At 51.0% G+C, this 17,183-nt stretch overlaps 1 protein-coding gene across 4 annotated transcripts in view; it reads right to left on the bottom strand.

Annotated features, from left to right (window-relative positions):
- GOLGA3 (golgin A3) overlaps positions 1–17,183 on the bottom strand; it is a 46,508-nt gene that overhangs the window by 17,547 nt on the left and 11,778 nt on the right. For 3 of the 4 annotated variants that reach the window (XM_046024795.1, XM_046024797.1, XM_046024796.1), the window contains exons 4-11: positions 16,585–16,697; positions 9,821–10,479; positions 9,305–9,416; positions 7,399–7,705; positions 5,574–5,776; positions 2,954–3,091; positions 1,343–1,504; positions 685–1,053 (exon numbers count right to left, since the gene is read on the bottom strand). In XM_046024795.1, the coding sequence (XP_045880751.1) occupies positions 685–1,053; positions 1,343–1,504; positions 2,954–3,091; positions 5,574–5,776; positions 7,399–7,705; positions 9,305–9,416; positions 9,821–10,479; positions 16,585–16,697 (2,063 nt within the window). The remainder of the gene's footprint in view (positions 1–684; positions 1,054–1,342; positions 1,505–2,953; positions 3,092–5,573; positions 5,777–7,398; positions 7,706–9,304; positions 9,417–9,820; positions 10,480–16,584; positions 16,698–17,183) is intronic. The other variant, XM_046024798.1, reaches the window with a different exon arrangement.

Genomic DNA, 17,183 nt, shown 5'->3' on the forward strand with positions numbered 1-17,183 from the left:
TTGGTGGATTTCTTTTTCGTTTTTTCTCTTTTTTAAGATTTTACTTACTTATTTGACAGAGAGAGAGAGAGAGATCACAAGCAGGCACAGAGACAGGCACAGAGAGGGGGAAGCAGGCTCTCCGCCAAGCAGAGAGTCCAATGTGGGGCTTGATCCCAGGACCCTAGGATCATGACCTGAGCCGAAGACAGAGGCTTAAACCACTGAGCCACCCAGGCGCCCCTCTTTCTTTCTAAAATTTATTTAAACCTTGTTTAAGAGCGAGAGACAGAGAGAAAGCACGTGCGCCTGAAACCCGGGGTGAGTGGGGGGGACACGCAGACTCCATGCTGAGTGTGGAGCTCGGGGCAGGGCTCAATCCCATGACCCTGATATCAGGACCGGAGCCAAAATCAAGAGTGAGACACGTAACCGACTGAGCCCCTCAGGTGCCCTTCGGCAGATTACTTTCACTGCACCAAACACGACGCCGTTTCCCAGCCCTCCGCATCTACATACCCAGCAGCTGGTGGGAAGCACACAGCTTGCTGGTATGGGTCCCCCCGCCACCTGAGCCCTGGGCCCTGCGCTAGAAGCATTTTTCCACGTTTACAAAACAAGGTGCTCAAACAAAGGAGCCAGCACCCAGCACTGGTCCTTACATGTGGCCGCAACTCATCACAGAATGGCAGCAAAGTACCTTACCTGGCTGGACTTCACGGCTAACTCTTGCCTCAACTGCTCTAAAACCTGCGATGTCTCCTCGGTGCCCTCCTCCAAGCGCTTAGCTCCTCTGTCCAGTTCTTCCCTGCCACTCTTGGCCGCCTGCAGAGCCACCTCTAAGACAATCTTCTCATTTTGCAGGAAGCGAATGGTGTCATCCCTGGAGGCAGCCTCCCCCTGCAGCTCCTCCAGCCGGGCATGCAGCTCGTCGTAGCGCATCTGCAGGTCGCCAAGGGACTGCTCCCGGGCCTGCAACGTCTCCTGTGTCGCGGTGAGCTGCCTCAGCAGGTCGAGGTGCTCCTGCTGTAACACCGCAAGCTGCTGGTCTCGCTGCTGCAAAGTCAGATTCACCTGGAAAACAGGAACTCGAATCACTAGGACTGCCCTGCAACGAAAACCCTGCCCTTGCTCCGAGAGTGTGTTCAGGACTCTTGGGGTCAGTGTTCTGTATGAAAAGTTCTGGGGTGGAAGAAACCGGAGTCAACCACCCGGCCAGGTGTGCACCAACAGCTGGACTGCTGAGGAGACGTGGTAATAGATTCAGCAGACACCGGCCCCGACGCGTGCAGCGTGGCCAGTCAGGTGAGAACCGGCTGTGTGCGGCACCGGGGCAGCCACGCGAAGCACGATGAGTGCTTGCCTGCTCCAGCCGCTGTTCCAGGGACGCCGCCGAGGCCGCCACCTTCTGCAGCTGCTCCTTCTCGTCCTCGAACTCCTCCAGCCTCCGCTGCAGGTCCTCCTCCACCATCGTCTTTGCCTCCTGAATCTGCACGAAGGCAGCTTCCTGGTCCAACATGTCGGCCTGAGCACAGAAAACAGTGTTTTTAAAAAAAACGCTATTAGGATGACCTCACAACCACAGCAGACTGAGTGGGAAAACCTCATTCACATCACTGTCCTGTCCTCTACCTGCACACCGAGGAGCCAAGGGGCACAGAGGCCCAAGGCTGGTAACTTCCTGCTGCCCAAGAGAGAGGCCGCCTCACCCACTCCCTGACCCACGATTCCCTCTGTTGACGCCCAGGCCGGCCGGGTCCAAGTGAGCAGAAGACCAGCTTGAAGAAATGGGATAAAGTGATGAGCGACCCCTCCCTACCTCTAAGGCGAGGACAGGCTGCAGAGCGTCCCTGTGCTGGGGAAGGGATACTGGGAACATTTTTTTTTTTTTAAGATTTTATTTATTTGACAGAGAGAGCAAGTGAGAGAGGAAACACAAGGAGAGGAAATGGGAGAGGGAGAAGCAGGCTTCCCGCCTAGCAGGGAGCCCGATGTGGGGCTTGATCCCAGGACCCTGGGATCATGACCTGAGCCGCCCAGGCTCCCCTACTGGGAACACTCTTACTCAGTTGGTGAAACCACAGGAGAGTTGTGAGACAAACATCGCATTCCTTACGGTGTGATTATGTAGACAAGACCGAACACCTAGATGTGTTTCTCAGGGAAAAACATCAGTTTATAATTTAAAGTTCTTTCAGTTCTTCAGTGCGGAGCCCCTGTAGCAGACGCCTGCTGTGCCGCAATGATCCCTCGTCACCCATGAGGACATGGGTGTGTGCAGAGAGGTGGGAGACAGAGGAATGGCCACAGTCCCAGGACACCGTCTTTCCACATCCTTGGCACGCAACTGCCAGGCCACTTGCTGCCCAGATGTTGTGCACCGTTCCCTCTCCGCTCCCGACAAGGCTGTCGAGTACGCATTATCACCCTCATTTTATAGAACAAGGGAACAAGGCTCAGAGAGGATAAGAAACCATATAGGGTCTCAGAGCTAAGGAGACCAGTCAAAGCTGCTGCACCCACGCCAGGCATAATCTGCGGAGGCAGTGGTCCTGTCCTAACTCAGGCGTGTGGCTGCAGGGGTTAGAGAGGACACAAGCAGAGAGCACAGAGACAAGAAAATACTTGTTCCTATGAGGCCTTCCGAGATCCAACATGCTGAACTGTTTCCCCCACCTGCCAGCCGGCCCCAGCCCCTGCCCAAGTCTTCCGGGAGAGCGGAAGACAAGTCAGCACCAGCAGCTCAGATCAGAGAGACACTGGAGCTTCCCATGAATGTGAGGGTCAGAGTCCTCAACCTGAAATCACTGCCACTTGTCCAAAAGATTATCTTAAAAGACTTGAATGTAAGCATACATAATGTCAGTGTTTATGTACGAGGGTTTGTCAACTTGAACCTTGACCAGCGTGAAAACGAAGCCCCAACCCCAGACGAACACCAAAAGGCCGCGGTCCCGGGACGCACAGCCCTCACCTCGATGCCCTGCAGCTGGACAGCAATGCGCTCCTTCTCCTTGATGGACCTCTGCTGCGTTTCTGTCAGCTGCTGCGACAGGGATACGTTCTCAAGTTTCAGGTGCTCCAGGAGGCCTGCCTGGGTCATCTGTCCAACCTTCAAAGAAAAATTGCACAAGGTAGAAAGTGGCCAGACTTCACGCTCAAGTGCAGACTGGGCTATCCCTGAGGCCATGACAGGGAGGGTCCCTACCCAGCGATGGCCCCCAGGGGAAGCTGCTCCCCAGGACCCCACCACACAGGGCTCATGGCCCACCCTCCTGTCACTCACCCTGACACCTGGACCACCTGGGCTGCTATGCCTAAGAGGGGCAGGCCGGCAGTCCCGAGGTCAGGGGTCAATTCCCCAAGGCTATGCACTTTGTTGCAAGACCTACACGAATGTTCTCAGCGAAATTATATGTGTCAGCCCAGGGCTAAGGAGCCTTATCTGGTTACAGGGACAGCAGGGATTGGAATCTGCCCCAAAAATGACCTGACCAAGGGGCGCCCGGTGGCTCAGTGGGTTAAAGCCTCTGCCTTCGGCTCAGGTCGTTATCCCAGGGTCCTGGGACCGAGTCCTGCATTGGGCTCTCTGCTCTGCAGAGAGCCTGCCTCCCTCTCTCTCTGCCTGCCTCTCTGCCTACTTGTGATCTTCTCTGTGAACTAAATAAATAAAATCTTAAAAAAAAAATGACCTAACCAACTAGGACCAGATACATCTCATGCCCTGCCCTCTCAGTGCCTGTCTGAGATACTAGCCAGGCTGACCCTGGCCATTCCCAGGAAGCAAGCTGGCCCAGGATGACCCCTGGCTGTCACACAGTCAGCCCTCCTCTGACCCACTGTCTCTCACACAGAAGGTACCCAGCACAGCACACCAGCCCCAAGAGGGGGCTCAGGAAAGAGAAGCCCTGAGGGAACACGGGTCTGTGACTGGATCTTCCCGCACATTACTTCCAGGTCTAATGTGGACACTTCTTGACTTGTGAGATGCGGATGCGACCAGAAGTTGTGAATTTTGGGGTCTAACCGGAAGCTACCCAGAGCAGAGGAGGAGGCACCATTTGCTGGGACTGTGTTCTAAGGCAATGAAAGAGAAAAAACCACCTTGCTCTGTCCTGCCTCTTGAATGTGCCTGGCAACATTTCTGTGTTAGCAGGGAAAGGAGGAAATGCCTTCATCTTCCTAATCAGGAATGCTGACCCTGGGTTCCCAAGGTATCTGAGAAAACGCAGTTTTGGCTCTAAGACTCCACTGCCTGGGGCCCTCCCTCCACTTCTGTCTTATGTCAAGATACATAAATGCAGCTTCTTTAAATATGCCTTTAAATATGCATTTATGCCTTGTATAAATGACTGTCACTTCAAGCTTGCATTGACTTGCACAGTGATTTCCATGTATGTTTTAAGTAGAACAAATGCTTATCCGTATGGTCCTTTGGCTTAAAATATATGGAACATAAATTTAAGAATATTTTTATTTCATGTATTCACAGACTTTAGGTTTTGTGTTTTTTTAAGAGCATTTGGTGGAGTTAGTAATTTATATCTTCTACTTAATAAATAAGTTTTAACTAACCTGTAATATTTTATCTGAAGAAAAGACAAAAGAAAGGGGGAGGGAACTAAACCTGCAGCTGAATTCAAAAAGAGGGTAGAGGCTGACCGAGGCACCATTCGGCATCCTCACGATCTAATTAGTCCAAAGCACCAAGATGTGGAGCAAAGTGCATCTCAGGCATTTGCCTGCCATCCTGAGCGCCTCTGGAGCACAGCGGGCCCAGAGGGAGAGGCCTCGAGGAAAATCGCAGGACTCAGTGTTACTCCAAGGGTCTGGACGGTCACCCGCTCCCCCATTCCTCATGCAGACTCCAAGGCAGACACGCCTGCACCCCCAACGAAACGAGAGTATTCATGCGGGACAGACCCAGTGCCCAAGCAGCTGGAGCTGGTGAATCCCTAACCAGGAGGTGACACATGCTGTGCTCTGTGCGTGTCAGCCACCACCCAGGAGGGCAGTGACCAGGGCAAGGAGCTGGTGTGCGAGCCCTGAGACCCAGGCAGACACCCGGCTGAGCTGGATTCAAACAATGGCAGCCCCCCTCCTCTGGGTGGGTAGGGGGACTCATCACAGCTTTGGGAACAGTTCCAGAGAGGGGAGTTCAGAATTAAAAATGTGCAAGTAGAAGCTGAAAGACTCCTGGGATCGGAAGGTCATGGAGGGTGGCTGCCCCGCAGGATGGGGTGTAGGCTAGATGAGCGGGCACCAGAGTTCTCAAAAATGTATCCATAAGGGCGCCTGGGTGGCTCATTGAGTTAAAGCCTCTGCCTTCGGCTCAGGTCATGATCTCAGGGTCCAGGGATCGAGCCCCACATTGGGCTCTCTGCTCAGCGGGGAGCCTGCTTCCTCCTCTCTCTGCCTACTTGTGATCTCTTTCTCTGTGTCAAATAAATAAAATCTAAAAAAAAAAAAAAAAAACAGAAAGACCAACCTGTTACATTAAGAAAAAAAAAAGTATCCGTAAAATCTAAAAACAGAAAGACTTTTTAATTGAGGAAAAAGGCAACTGTTCCACACGAGACACATCAGGGCCATACCTGGATGTGAGCCATCTCTCCCTGCAGTCTGACCCGGGCCTCCTGGGCCAGAGCGAGCTGCTGCTGGTACCATTCCCGGACGTGCTGCAGAGAGGCGATCTCGGCCTGGGACGCCTTCAACTTGCTGCTCAGAGCCGCGCGCTCCCCTTGGACCTGCTGGAGCTGGCTCTGCAGGGCCGCCATCTGTTGCCGCAAGTCATGCACTGGAAGCAAGCAGAGCAGCTCAGGGCGCCTGCTGCACACAGGAGAGCCTGCAGCTCGGCACAGACACGCTGAGCAAGCCAGGCGCTCGGCAGAGTGAGAAACAAGGCTGACTCTCTCCACGCTGCCATAGTGGGTGCTGAACTGTGGCTCCCCGGGGCGGGGGGCGGGTGGGGGGGAACGGGTCAGCTGATCAATACGCAACCTTGTTTCATGTGCGTGTACGTGTAAAGGTGCTTCATTTACTCTGTACTGTTGACTTACCAACACTGAACTCACAGCCAACATCACCTAACTCAGGCCTGAATGAAGCTCACCTAACACACCTATTTTCTCCATGAAACACGTCACAGACTCCTTGCACTAAGAGCACACAACAGTGTCTGGAGTTCATTTTAAATTGTAAAACCAGGGGTGCCTGGGTGGCTCAGTGGATTAAGCCGCTGCCTTCGGCTCAGGTCATGATCTCAGGGTCCTGGGATCGAGCCCCGCATCGGGCTCTCTGCTCCGCGGGGAGCCTGCTTCCTCCTCTCTCTCTGCCTGCCTCTCTGCCTACTTGTGATCTCTCTCTCTGTCAAATAAATAAAATAAAATCTTTAAAAAAAAAAAAAAAAATAAATAAATTGTAAAACCACCCTAAAAAGCACAAAGATGCAAAGGAGCTGATGCTAAACCGTACGAGGGCACCTGCTCGGCTGGGAGGGAGCGTGCTGGGCAGCTCGCACCTTGCACAGAGCGCTCCTGCCTTCAAGTAACAGGCGCAGTACTGCTCTGGGGGACTACAGACAGATTTGAGTGAGCCGGGGGGTTCACAATTAGGGATCCATGGATACTGAGGGTCAACTGTGTGTCCACAAAGCCACTGCAGGTGCTAGGACTCTGGTCTTCAAACGGCCTCATGGCACCTGTATCAGTAAACAGAATGGTATCGTGCTGCTAATTCTACTAAAACCCACTGGTGTGCTGATATGGCCAACTCTTAACACTGACGAGGGCAGGAAGGGAGGAAAGGAGAAGATGGGAAGTCACAATAACCCAAAGCACACTACAAACAAAACCGGTCAAATACTCGAAAATTAAAATTATACCCAACATTTAAGAAAACACCATTCAAAAGACCATTCCCAGAACTTAAAAAACAAACAAAAATGAGAGTTTAAGAGGATCCATGATCCCTTATCAGACATTCCTGGGGCCAGATGTGTTTCACAGATGGGAGTGGGGGCGTTTTGGAAAGGCAGCCCCCGTCCAGACCGCAGCAGCCATGCCCTCCGCTCCGCGTGTGGGTCTTCACACCATGTGAGTGCCTGCCGGCCAGCTCTGTTACCCAGCAAGCTCCGGTCAGGGCAGGCCTTGCAAGCCAGACTTAAAAGTTCCCCTTTGCTGCATGTGCAAAAATGTGCAAAATTCTGTGCACTCAACCAAAAACAGTATTTACTTTAGAGAAGTGTACGGCCTGTACATAAATTAGTAGGGACTACAACACCTCTCAGTGTACTAGTGGAACAGGTCAATCTCCAAAGCAGAGGAGCCGAACCCCGCCCTCAGTCGGACCACAGCTTGTGGGAAGCCTCTGCGAGGGTAAAGGAGCAGAACCGCCGCGGGCCGGGCCGGGAGCGCTCACCTGTGCTGTCCTTACTAAGGATGTGTCTCTGCATCTCCTCCACTTTGGCCGTGAGTCTCTGGTACTGCTCCTCCGCCACCTGCAGGTCGCTGTTGGACGACGCCAGGCTGGCATTCTTGGCTTCCAGCATGTTCTGCAGGTCGGTCATTGCTCGCTCCAGGTCCCAGCAAGACTGCTTCAAGGTGTCCACCTCCGAGCTGAGCGAGTCCTGCCGCTGCTGGCTGCTGTGGCTGTGCTCCACCTGCGCCTGCAGCCTCGTGCTCAGCGCGGCGAGCTGCGCCTGCAGCTCTGCCTTCTCTTTAAGTGCCTGCAAAGACCCCCAGCCGGAAACGGACTCTCAGAAAATGAGCCACTTCCACCCTGTGCAGTAAGAGGGCCGCCAGGATGAACAAGCAAGACACAGAGGAGAAAGCGCTGTGTTCCTAAGCTTTCGGCTGCTCTACCATGACAGCTCTCCCCAAAGAAGGCAGGTTCTCCAAACAGGCCGAAGGAGCGGGAAGGGCAACCACGCAGTCTGCTCACTTTCTGCACAGGAGTGCCCCAACTATGCAGGCACCTGCTTGTCCGCAAGGATGTTGGAAAACACAATTGTTCAGAAAACAAGTGCACTGGCGTGCACACACACACATACGAAGAAAGATGACCGGGGGTGCTAAGGGAGCCCACGACACCAAGCGCAACACACCTGCGAGGAAAGACTGCCTCCCACTACACAAGAAGGGCTGAGGGGCTCCGGCCAGGGCCGCGGGGCACAAAGCACAGGAGGAACCACAGGGATGCTGTGTGTAGGATAAAGCAAGAGGTGAGAGGGAAGGTGTGGCCTTGACAAGCCCTAGGCCCCAGGGCAACAGAGAACGTTCAAGAGACGACAAGGGAAGGGCACAGGCCCCATCTGCCATTGGCATCTTCTGCCTACCCGAAAATGAGTCTATCAGGGCGTGGACAGGAATTCCAAAATGCAAAGTTGGGCAGACAAATGCACATCAACACACACGAGAAGAAACCAACATTGGGAAGACAATCATCAAATTCAACAAACGGAAGAACAAATACCCAAGAAAATCGAGTTATCTGAGCCAAAGCAGGGAGAGTTTGCAGGAAGACTTGGATTTTTACAGAAAAGCCACAAAGGATCACATACAACTAAAGAGCAAATCAGTATCCCAGGAGGAAAAGAAGGTACAGTACAGTAAAAGCAAACAAAGGTTCTGACATCATTCATGGGCTTGAATGAGCAGGTGAAGCAGAAGTGCATCAATGAGGTGATATTTCAAAGAGGGACAGACGGCCAGTCACGAGCCGCCAAAATTCACCTTCATTCCCAGCAAGCACCTCCCCCATCGACACAGGTCTACATATGGACGGGTCAGTCTGTGTCCCAGGCCCACGTCATGCAAAACACCACATCAGGCATGAGAGGCGCGTCTGGCAGAGCCGCACCCTGCGCCCCCTACTTGAGAACGCACACGGCCACGACACCACCTCTGAGCCCATGTGTGCCCCCTGCTCTCCACCCCGAACCGAGAGAGATAGATACCACTGTCCATGAGAAAACTGAAAATTAAGGGATGGAAATAAAGAGAAAACAGCAAAATTCACGTTGGGAAGAGCAGAAGCCATATAGCAAAGAGAATTAAAGGGACAAAGACAACAATTTCATCATGCCAGGGAAATGAAATCTGCCATAGGACTGTTAGGTTAGGGTTCGGACAGGGATCCAGGGGAAACTAAGGCATGCATCCGGAGAGGAAACGAGCTCACTTCTCTCTGAGGCTGACAAAGCATGCAGACAAAGGGAGAGGACACAGAAACCCTGGCTGCCGCTTTGAGACATGTGCACAACTGCTGGGCGTCACATACCCCTCCCAGAGCCGTGGCACACCAGCCCGCCGAGCGCACCCGTTACCTGACTGGCCTCTGCGGACAGCGCCTCCAGCTGCCCTTCGAGCCTCATCTTGTCTTTAAGGGCCTGCAGCATGGCGTCATGGGTCTCGGTGGCAGAGCTCTCCAGGGACACACTGGGGGACGAGGGCATGGAGCATCAGGCACCTGACGTCGCAGGACTCCTCACACCACTCCTCTTCCCCCCATGTTTCTTCAGTAAGTTACAAGATCTAAGTGAAGCACTAGTGCCTTACAAATGCTACCAATGCACACCCCTGTGGAGCTGGAACACCCCCGCTGAAACGGCAGCCCAGGGAGGCACCGGGAAGTCTCAGAGACATGTCTGCACAAACACTATACAAACACTGGAAAACACTGTATCTTAATAACGGAAATGTTACTGACCTATTCCGTTTCTTACAAGGCAACAGAGCTGCGTGGAAGTGAAATGGGGAAGACGAGGCACGTAACTAGGAGGGCAGAACAGCGCTGTCCGGCAGCTCTGGCAGCGGAGGGGCAGTCTGCGGGCGGCACCCACCTGCTGGAGATGCTGTCTGTCCGACTCCGCGTCTCCCCATTGACCTCCTGCCCCCGGTCTTGGTGCTCGGCGGCTGCGGCCTGGAGGACATCCGTGATGGAGGGGAACTGGCCCAGTGCACCAGCGGCCATCTCTTGGCCATTGACCACATAGGAGTCTTCTCGAGTGCCCACGGTGGTCACCAGAAGCCCGCACGTCCCACGGGTAGAGACGCTGCTGTGGGAGGAGCTGTCGCTCTCATTCCCATCAGCCTCAGATGTGTTGTCACCTGTCAGGGATGCATTCTCCAGGTGGTCCTCAGCCTCAGTACACAAACTAACCTCCGACACCACGGATGCCACACTGCTGCGGTTCTGCTTCAGAGAGCCCCTGGCACAGTCTGCAGCAAGCACGTCTCCGCCAGAACTCCCAGTACCTGTGTCTTCAGTTTTGTAATCAGCCAGAGACCGAATTTTGCTTGACTTGGAACTTTTCTTCCCCTTAGGATGTGACAGGAGCCCTAAGCTGCCCACCTTTGGGCCTCGAGGGACGCTGGTGCGCAGGAAGGAATACTCCTTCGTCAGGGCCACAGCACTGGCCCGGGGCAAGGCCTCTGGGTTCAGCATGAGTTCCGGGTCGAGTGTGCTAGACAGTCTCGTTCTAGCCGCAGGCTGACTGGACTGAGAAAGGAAAGTATAGAGACGATGTTGAAAAGCGACAAGCCGCGTTCAAATACTGCCGGCCAGAAAAGCTGCATCAAGCCAGCTCCCTGTGCAAACCCTCAGCACACCAGCTCCACACCCAGTCACAGGTCCCGGCACACACCTCTCATAACTGTGACCTGGCATCATCTTAAAATTTCTGCCAGGCCAAGTCCCTCCCCATACCCTGCTATTATGAGACTTTCCTAACAGTCCTCCTGCACTCACTTTTCTCAACAGACCTGAAATGTTCAAGTTGTTATTACTATTTTTTAAAGATTTTGCTTATTCAGTTGTCAGAGAGACAGAGGAAGAGGGAGGGAGGGCAAACAGGCACACGAAAGCAGGAGTGGCAGGCACAGGGAGAAGCAGGCTCCCCACTGAGCAGGGAGCCCGATGTGGGAGTCGATCCCAGGGCCCTGGGATCATGACCTGAGCGGAAAGCAGACAACTGACCTACTGAACCACCCAGGCATCCCTCAAGTTATTATTAATTTTTAAGTAAGATTCATGTCCTGTGTGGAGCCCAAACAGGGCTCAAACTCATGACCCTGAGATCATGACTTGAGCTGAGATCAAGAGTCAGATGCTCAACCAACTGAGCCGCCAGGCACCCCGAAAATGTTCAAGTTAGAAAAAGCCCTGCTGGGATGCCCGGGGGGGCTCAGTCATTAAGCATCTGCCTTCAGCTCGGGTCATGATCCCTAGGTCCTGGGATCGAGTCCTGCATCGGGCTCCCTGCTTAGTGGAGAGTCTGCTTCTTCCTCTCCCTCTGCCCCATTCCAGCTCATGCTCTCTCTTGCTCACTCTCTCTCAAATAACTAAATGAAATCTTAAAAAAAAAAAACAACCCTGCTGAATGACAACCACCTTAGATTTATAATTACTTAGGGATAACAAGCTGCTTCCATTTATTCATACCAGCTTGTACATTTCTCAACAAAGGAAGATATGTAGGACTCATCTAAATTCTAAACTATTTTTTTTTTTTAGAGATTTTATGTATTTATTTGTCAGAGACAGAAGGAGCACAAGCAGGGGGGCAGCATGAAGAAGGAGAGGGAGAAGCGGACTCCCTGCTGAGCAGGGAGCCTGACGTGGGGCTCGACCCCAGGACCCTGAGATCATGACCCGAGCCGAAGGCAGACACTTTACTGAGCCACCCAGGCACCCCAATTCTAAACCACTCCTATTGCCATTTTAACTTAATACTTAGGTATTTTATTATTTTATTGTTAAAACTATTACCTTTCCCACTAATTTTATAACTAGTCGTGTTAGCATAACTATTAATTTTTCATATTTGTGTCCTAAATGGACAATTTTCTGAATCATTAATTTAATAATTTTAGAATAGTTTAATAAACTCTAATTTTTTCAGCTGCTCCTCTAGTTTTCCAAGGCATTACCAAGACCTACAAATAGTAACATTTTTTCCTCTTTTTCAGTATTTGTATCTCCGACTTCTTTTTCTTACATTATCATGTCAACTACAACTACCCAGAAGGCCTTGAAAGGAGATGGAGGTTGACAGCAGACATTGTTCCTTGCTGCTATTTCGTAAAGATTTTATTTATCATAACATAAAATTCGTAAAGATTTTATTTGAGAGAGACAGAGCATGTGTGAGCAAGAGGAGGGGCAGAGAGGGTGAAGGGAGGGGGAGAGAGAGAATCTCCAGATAACTCTGCACTGAGTGTGGAGCCCGATGTGGGGCTCGATCTCATCACCCAGAGATCACAACCTGAGCTGAAACCAGGACTTGGACACTTAACTGAATGAGCCACCCCAGGCGCCACCTCCAGATGCCTTTTCAAAATGACTTTCTCTTACAGAGAAATAGCCAATCCGATGTTTATGCCAACAAGTGGCATATCACGACAGGCAAGGGGACAAGGTGGGGAAAGGGTAACATCTCAAAATGATACTGGGACGTGACGGGAAGAATAAATGAGCAAAAAGAGCTGGAAAGGGGTCAGGGTGCAGGGCGATCGATATGCTGGCCAGTCCAGATACTAATGCAGACTGTAAAGCCACAGTAATCAGATCCACTGAGAACTGAAAAGCGCAAGACAAGCGATGACACCGAATGCAGCCCAGAAATCCGTCCACGTACAGTGGGGTTTGCCAATGTTCGAGGAGCAGGGCAAGGAGGCGGCACTGGAACTGCTGAGGGAACGAGCAACGGGAGAGCCACACCGCTGCCCACACAGGGGCGAGTCCCTGTCTCCGCCAGAGAGCATGTTAAAGAACACATTTAAAGGTACTTTTTTTTTTTTTTAGGATTTTATTTATTCATTTGACACACAGAGATCACAAGTAGGCAGAGAGAGAGGAGGAAGCAGGATCCCCGCGGAGCAGAGAGCCCGATGTGGGGCTCAATCCCGGGACCCTGAGATCACGACCTGAGCCGACGTCAGAGGCCTTAACCCACTGAGCCACCCAGGTGCCCCTAAAGGTACTTTTTAGGAGCGCTTGGGTGGCTCAGATGGTTAAGTGCCTGCCTTTGGTTCAGGTCATGATCCCAGGGCTGTGGGATCAAGCCCCACATCAGACTCCCTGCTTGGTGGGGAGCCTGCTTCTCCCTCTCCTTCTACTGTTCCTCCTGCTGTGGTCTCTCGCTCTGTCAAATAAATAAATAAAATAAAATATTAAATAAATAAATAATAAAAACATTTTTTTATACTTTTTGAATAAGAAGAAAACACTGGTGAACTAACTTATATTCCTCCAATGGGAAGATCCTTTTGAAATATGATATAAGCCCTGAAAGAAGTAACAGCAAAGATAGAAAATTTTGACTACAAATATTTAAAACAGATGTGCAATGAAAAATACACCAGGGAAGTAGTTAAAAGATAGGTCAAACAGGGAAAAAAATTTGCAATTAAGATGAGAAAGGGGTCATTTCCTGTATATAGCACCTATGTAACAAAAAGAGAACCAACAGAAAAATAAGCAAAGACTGACAGACACACAGACAAGGGTGTCTGGATGGCTCCATCAGCTGAGTGTCCAGCTTGTGGTTTTGGCTCAGATCGCAATTTCAGGGTCATGGGATCCAGCGCCGCTTCAGGCTGTGGGCTTGGCGGGGAGGCTGCCAGAGAGTCTCTCTCTCCCTCTCCCCACTAAAATAAATGAATAAATCTTCAAAAAAAAAAAAAAAGACAAAAACCACTAACACATAAAAAGCACAAACTGCTAGGAGACACTTGTTCTTACCTGTCAGAGAACAAAATCCAATTTTTGTTACTTTAATGCTCACAAGCATGCCAACACTAGCAGTCCCATTACTGCCGGCTAGAGTATAAACCAGTCCAGCCCATCCAGACAGCAGAACATTAAGCTAACAAACACATAAAACCTTTACCCAATAACCTGACATTCAAGGCTTTGTCCACAAAAGTATACCAAGGCACAAAACATTCACTGCAGCACTGTTTGCAATTTCAAAAATTTAGAAACAACCAGGGACGCCTGGGTAACTCAGTGAGTTAAGTGTCCGCCTTCAGCTTGGGTCATGAATCCAGGGTCCCGGGATGAAGTCCTGCATCGGGCTCCCTGCTCTGCAGGGAGTCTGCTTCTCCCTCTCCCTGTGCCCCGCTTTCCCGCTCCTGCACACACTCTCTGTCTCTCATAGATAAAATCTGTTTAAAAAATACAAAAACTGGGTGCCTGCGTGGCTCAGTGGGTTAAAGCCTCTGCCTTTGGCTCAGGTCATGATCTCGGGGTCCTGGGATCGAGCCCCGCATCGGGCTCTCTGCTTGGCGGGAAGCCTGCTTCCTCCCTCTCTCTCTGCCTAACTCTCTGCCTGCTTGTGATCTCTGTCTGTCAAATAAATAAATAAATAAAGTCTTTTTAAAAAAATTAATAAATAAAATAAAATAAAAATTAAAAATAGAAAAACTGAGAAACAACCAAAATGTTGATCAGAGGAGGTTCTAATGAAATGCTGGTACAAACACTACTGTGAAGGGTGACCGCACTCAGGACACAGTGAGGGGGGCAGGCGGCGTGAAGACCCAACCCTGCCAAGGCATAACAATGTTCCCAAAAGGCTGTCAACAGGACAGAACTCTTACCGTCTGTGGCATGTGAATATAGGGTCTAAGCTATGTTCCCAGGTAAAGGAAATATTCCTAAAGAAATACCCTTCTGCTCCTAGTTTAGTAGTTTCTGCTTGTTTTGCATATTTTGACTTTTTTCAAACAACTACCTTTTCAGCACCTGTTGGATGGTCCTAAGCCCCTGCATATGGACCTATCACCACAATGAGTTCTGGCAGATTCTCCCATTCTGAACTTGCCTCTCCTCAGGAAAACCTCCCTCGGCAGTCCCGCACTCACCCACATGCTGGCAGGGGTGCTGGTCACGTGCCACCCGAGAGCACAGCAGCGGGGAGCACAGAGCTCGGCCTGCAGACGGCGGGCTCAGACCCCCACACAGCCCGCCGTTCCGCCCTGAGCGTCAGTGACAGCCCTTCCTAGCAAGGCTGAGGAGGACTAAAGGAGGGAGACTGTGGTCTGCGCCCAGGACGGTGCCCCTGCATGCTGCACTCTGCCTCCGCTGGCCATGCCCTGAGGCTCCCTGGAGCAGGCCAGGGGGTGGTCCTCACACCAGGATCTTGCCACTACCTGTCTTCTTTGGGGCAGGAGGAGCTGAGTACGCAGGGACTGACAGTTGGTCAGGACAGCATGTGACAAATGCAACGCCCGTTTCCATCACTTGAACAGATGTTATCTTACTGAAGAAACTATCTTCCACTGAAAATATTACTGAAGGAAATATCTTCCATTTCAACTATTAGTTATGTGTGTGTATTATATTATTTTTAAAGATGGGAAATGATGCTAAATTTCACATTTGGAATCTTACATTGAACTTGTGAAACATTAATCGCCCAATGTTGGATGAGTCAGGCAGGCCTCCGGGAGGCAAGAGTGAGGACAGGCACCTGACGGCAGGGTGCACAGGCCTGTCCCACAGACACGGGTCCTCATGCCGACTCTCCACTTCAGCACTGAGTGACCGCTGACAAGCTCCTTACCTATCTGAGCCTCAGGCTCCTCTTCCGTAGGGAAGTGGACACAGGGCCAGGCACGAAATGATCACTCGCCGCTATCCCTGGGACTTCTGCTGGTCCGGCTGGACCAGTCCTGAAGGCCCCTGACCAGGCAGAAGAGCCCGGTGGCGGCTCCTTCAGTTCCTTCACGTTGGCTTTGGAGCAATGACACCCATAAAGTCACAGCCCCCTCCCGGGAACACAAAGAGCCTAACAGGGTCATGCCACCACTAAATCACTCATTGAAAGCATGTTTAAATATTTTAACTTTGAATCCCTTTAATTTGAAATTCTCAAGTACAGAAAAGTTAAAGTATGAAACAAACACCCAAACCCATTTGCCTAGAGTCACTTGATATGATTTTAAAAGACTGCTTTCAGGGCGCCTGGGTGGCTCAGTGGGTTAAGCCTTGCCTTCAGCTCAGGTCATAATCTCAGGGTCCAGGGATCAAGCCCCACATCAGGCTCTCTGCTCAGCGGGGAGCCTGCTTCCCGTCTCTCTGCCTACTTGTGATCTGTCAAATAAATAAATAAAATCTTTAAAAAATAAAATTAAAAATTAAAAAATTAAATTAAATTAAAAAATAAAAGACTGCTTTCATTGACATGCCAACAGAAGTTTCATTACCTGAATAGAACTGATTTTAGCACCTAGTCATCAAATCCACATAACATGACACAGACTCTAACACTGGACAGACCACCGGTCAGCAGACACCGCACATGAAATAAACAGCTGAAACCTAGAACTGACTGCTCCTTTCAAGGAGAGAGAAAAATTGCACCCAAGTGCTTGTAGTCTCTGCTTTTCAAATGGCAGATACAGAAATCAAATATGCTTGATCCAAGGGAAGGCAGGAGCCCCAGAGAGTGGGAAATGCAGAGAGGAAGGGTCTTGCCAGAGAAGCACAAGCAGCCATCCCAGCACAGAGAAACCACTGATAGGTCCTAGAAACCATGTCGATTTTCCATTTTCTGCACACGAAGCTGCCCATCAGCTCACTGGAGACAGGGGGACTCACTCTTTCCTGCTGGCGTTTCACCCTGTACTGTTTGAGCTGTTCTTCCAGCCGTTTCCGAGCCTGAAGTCGGACCTGCTCCTCCTTCTCCAGGGGCAGGGAAGCCTCTGTTGAACCTGCAGTGAGGAAATGACCATTTATTTTTATTTTTTTAAAGGTTTTATTTATTTATTTGACAGAGATCTCAAGTAGGCAGAGAGGCAGGCAGAGAGAGAAAGAGGGGGAAGTAGGCTCCCCGCTGAGCAGAGAGCCCGATGCGGGGCTCGAACCCAAGATCCTGGGACCAAGACCTGAGCCAGAGGCAGAGGCTTTAACCCACTGAGCCACCCAGGCGCCCCAGGAAATGACCATTTAAAAACTCATAAAGCGGGGCGCCTGGGTGGCTCAGTGGGTTAAAGCCTCTGCCTCTGGCTCAGGTCTTGGTCCCAGGATCTTGGGATCGAGCCCCGCATCGGGCTCTCTGCTCCGCAGGGAGCCTGCTTCCTCCTCTCTCTCTGCCTGCCTCTCTGCCTACTTGTGATCTCTCTCTCTGTCAAATAAATAAATAAAAAATCTTTAAAAATAAATAAATAAATAAAAATAAAAACTCATAAAGCACCAGG

This window comes from Meles meles, chromosome 12 (assembly GCF_922984935.1).
Source record: "Meles meles chromosome 12, mMelMel3.1 paternal haplotype, whole genome shotgun sequence".
NCBI lineage: Eukaryota > Metazoa > Chordata > Mammalia > Carnivora > Mustelidae > Meles > Meles meles.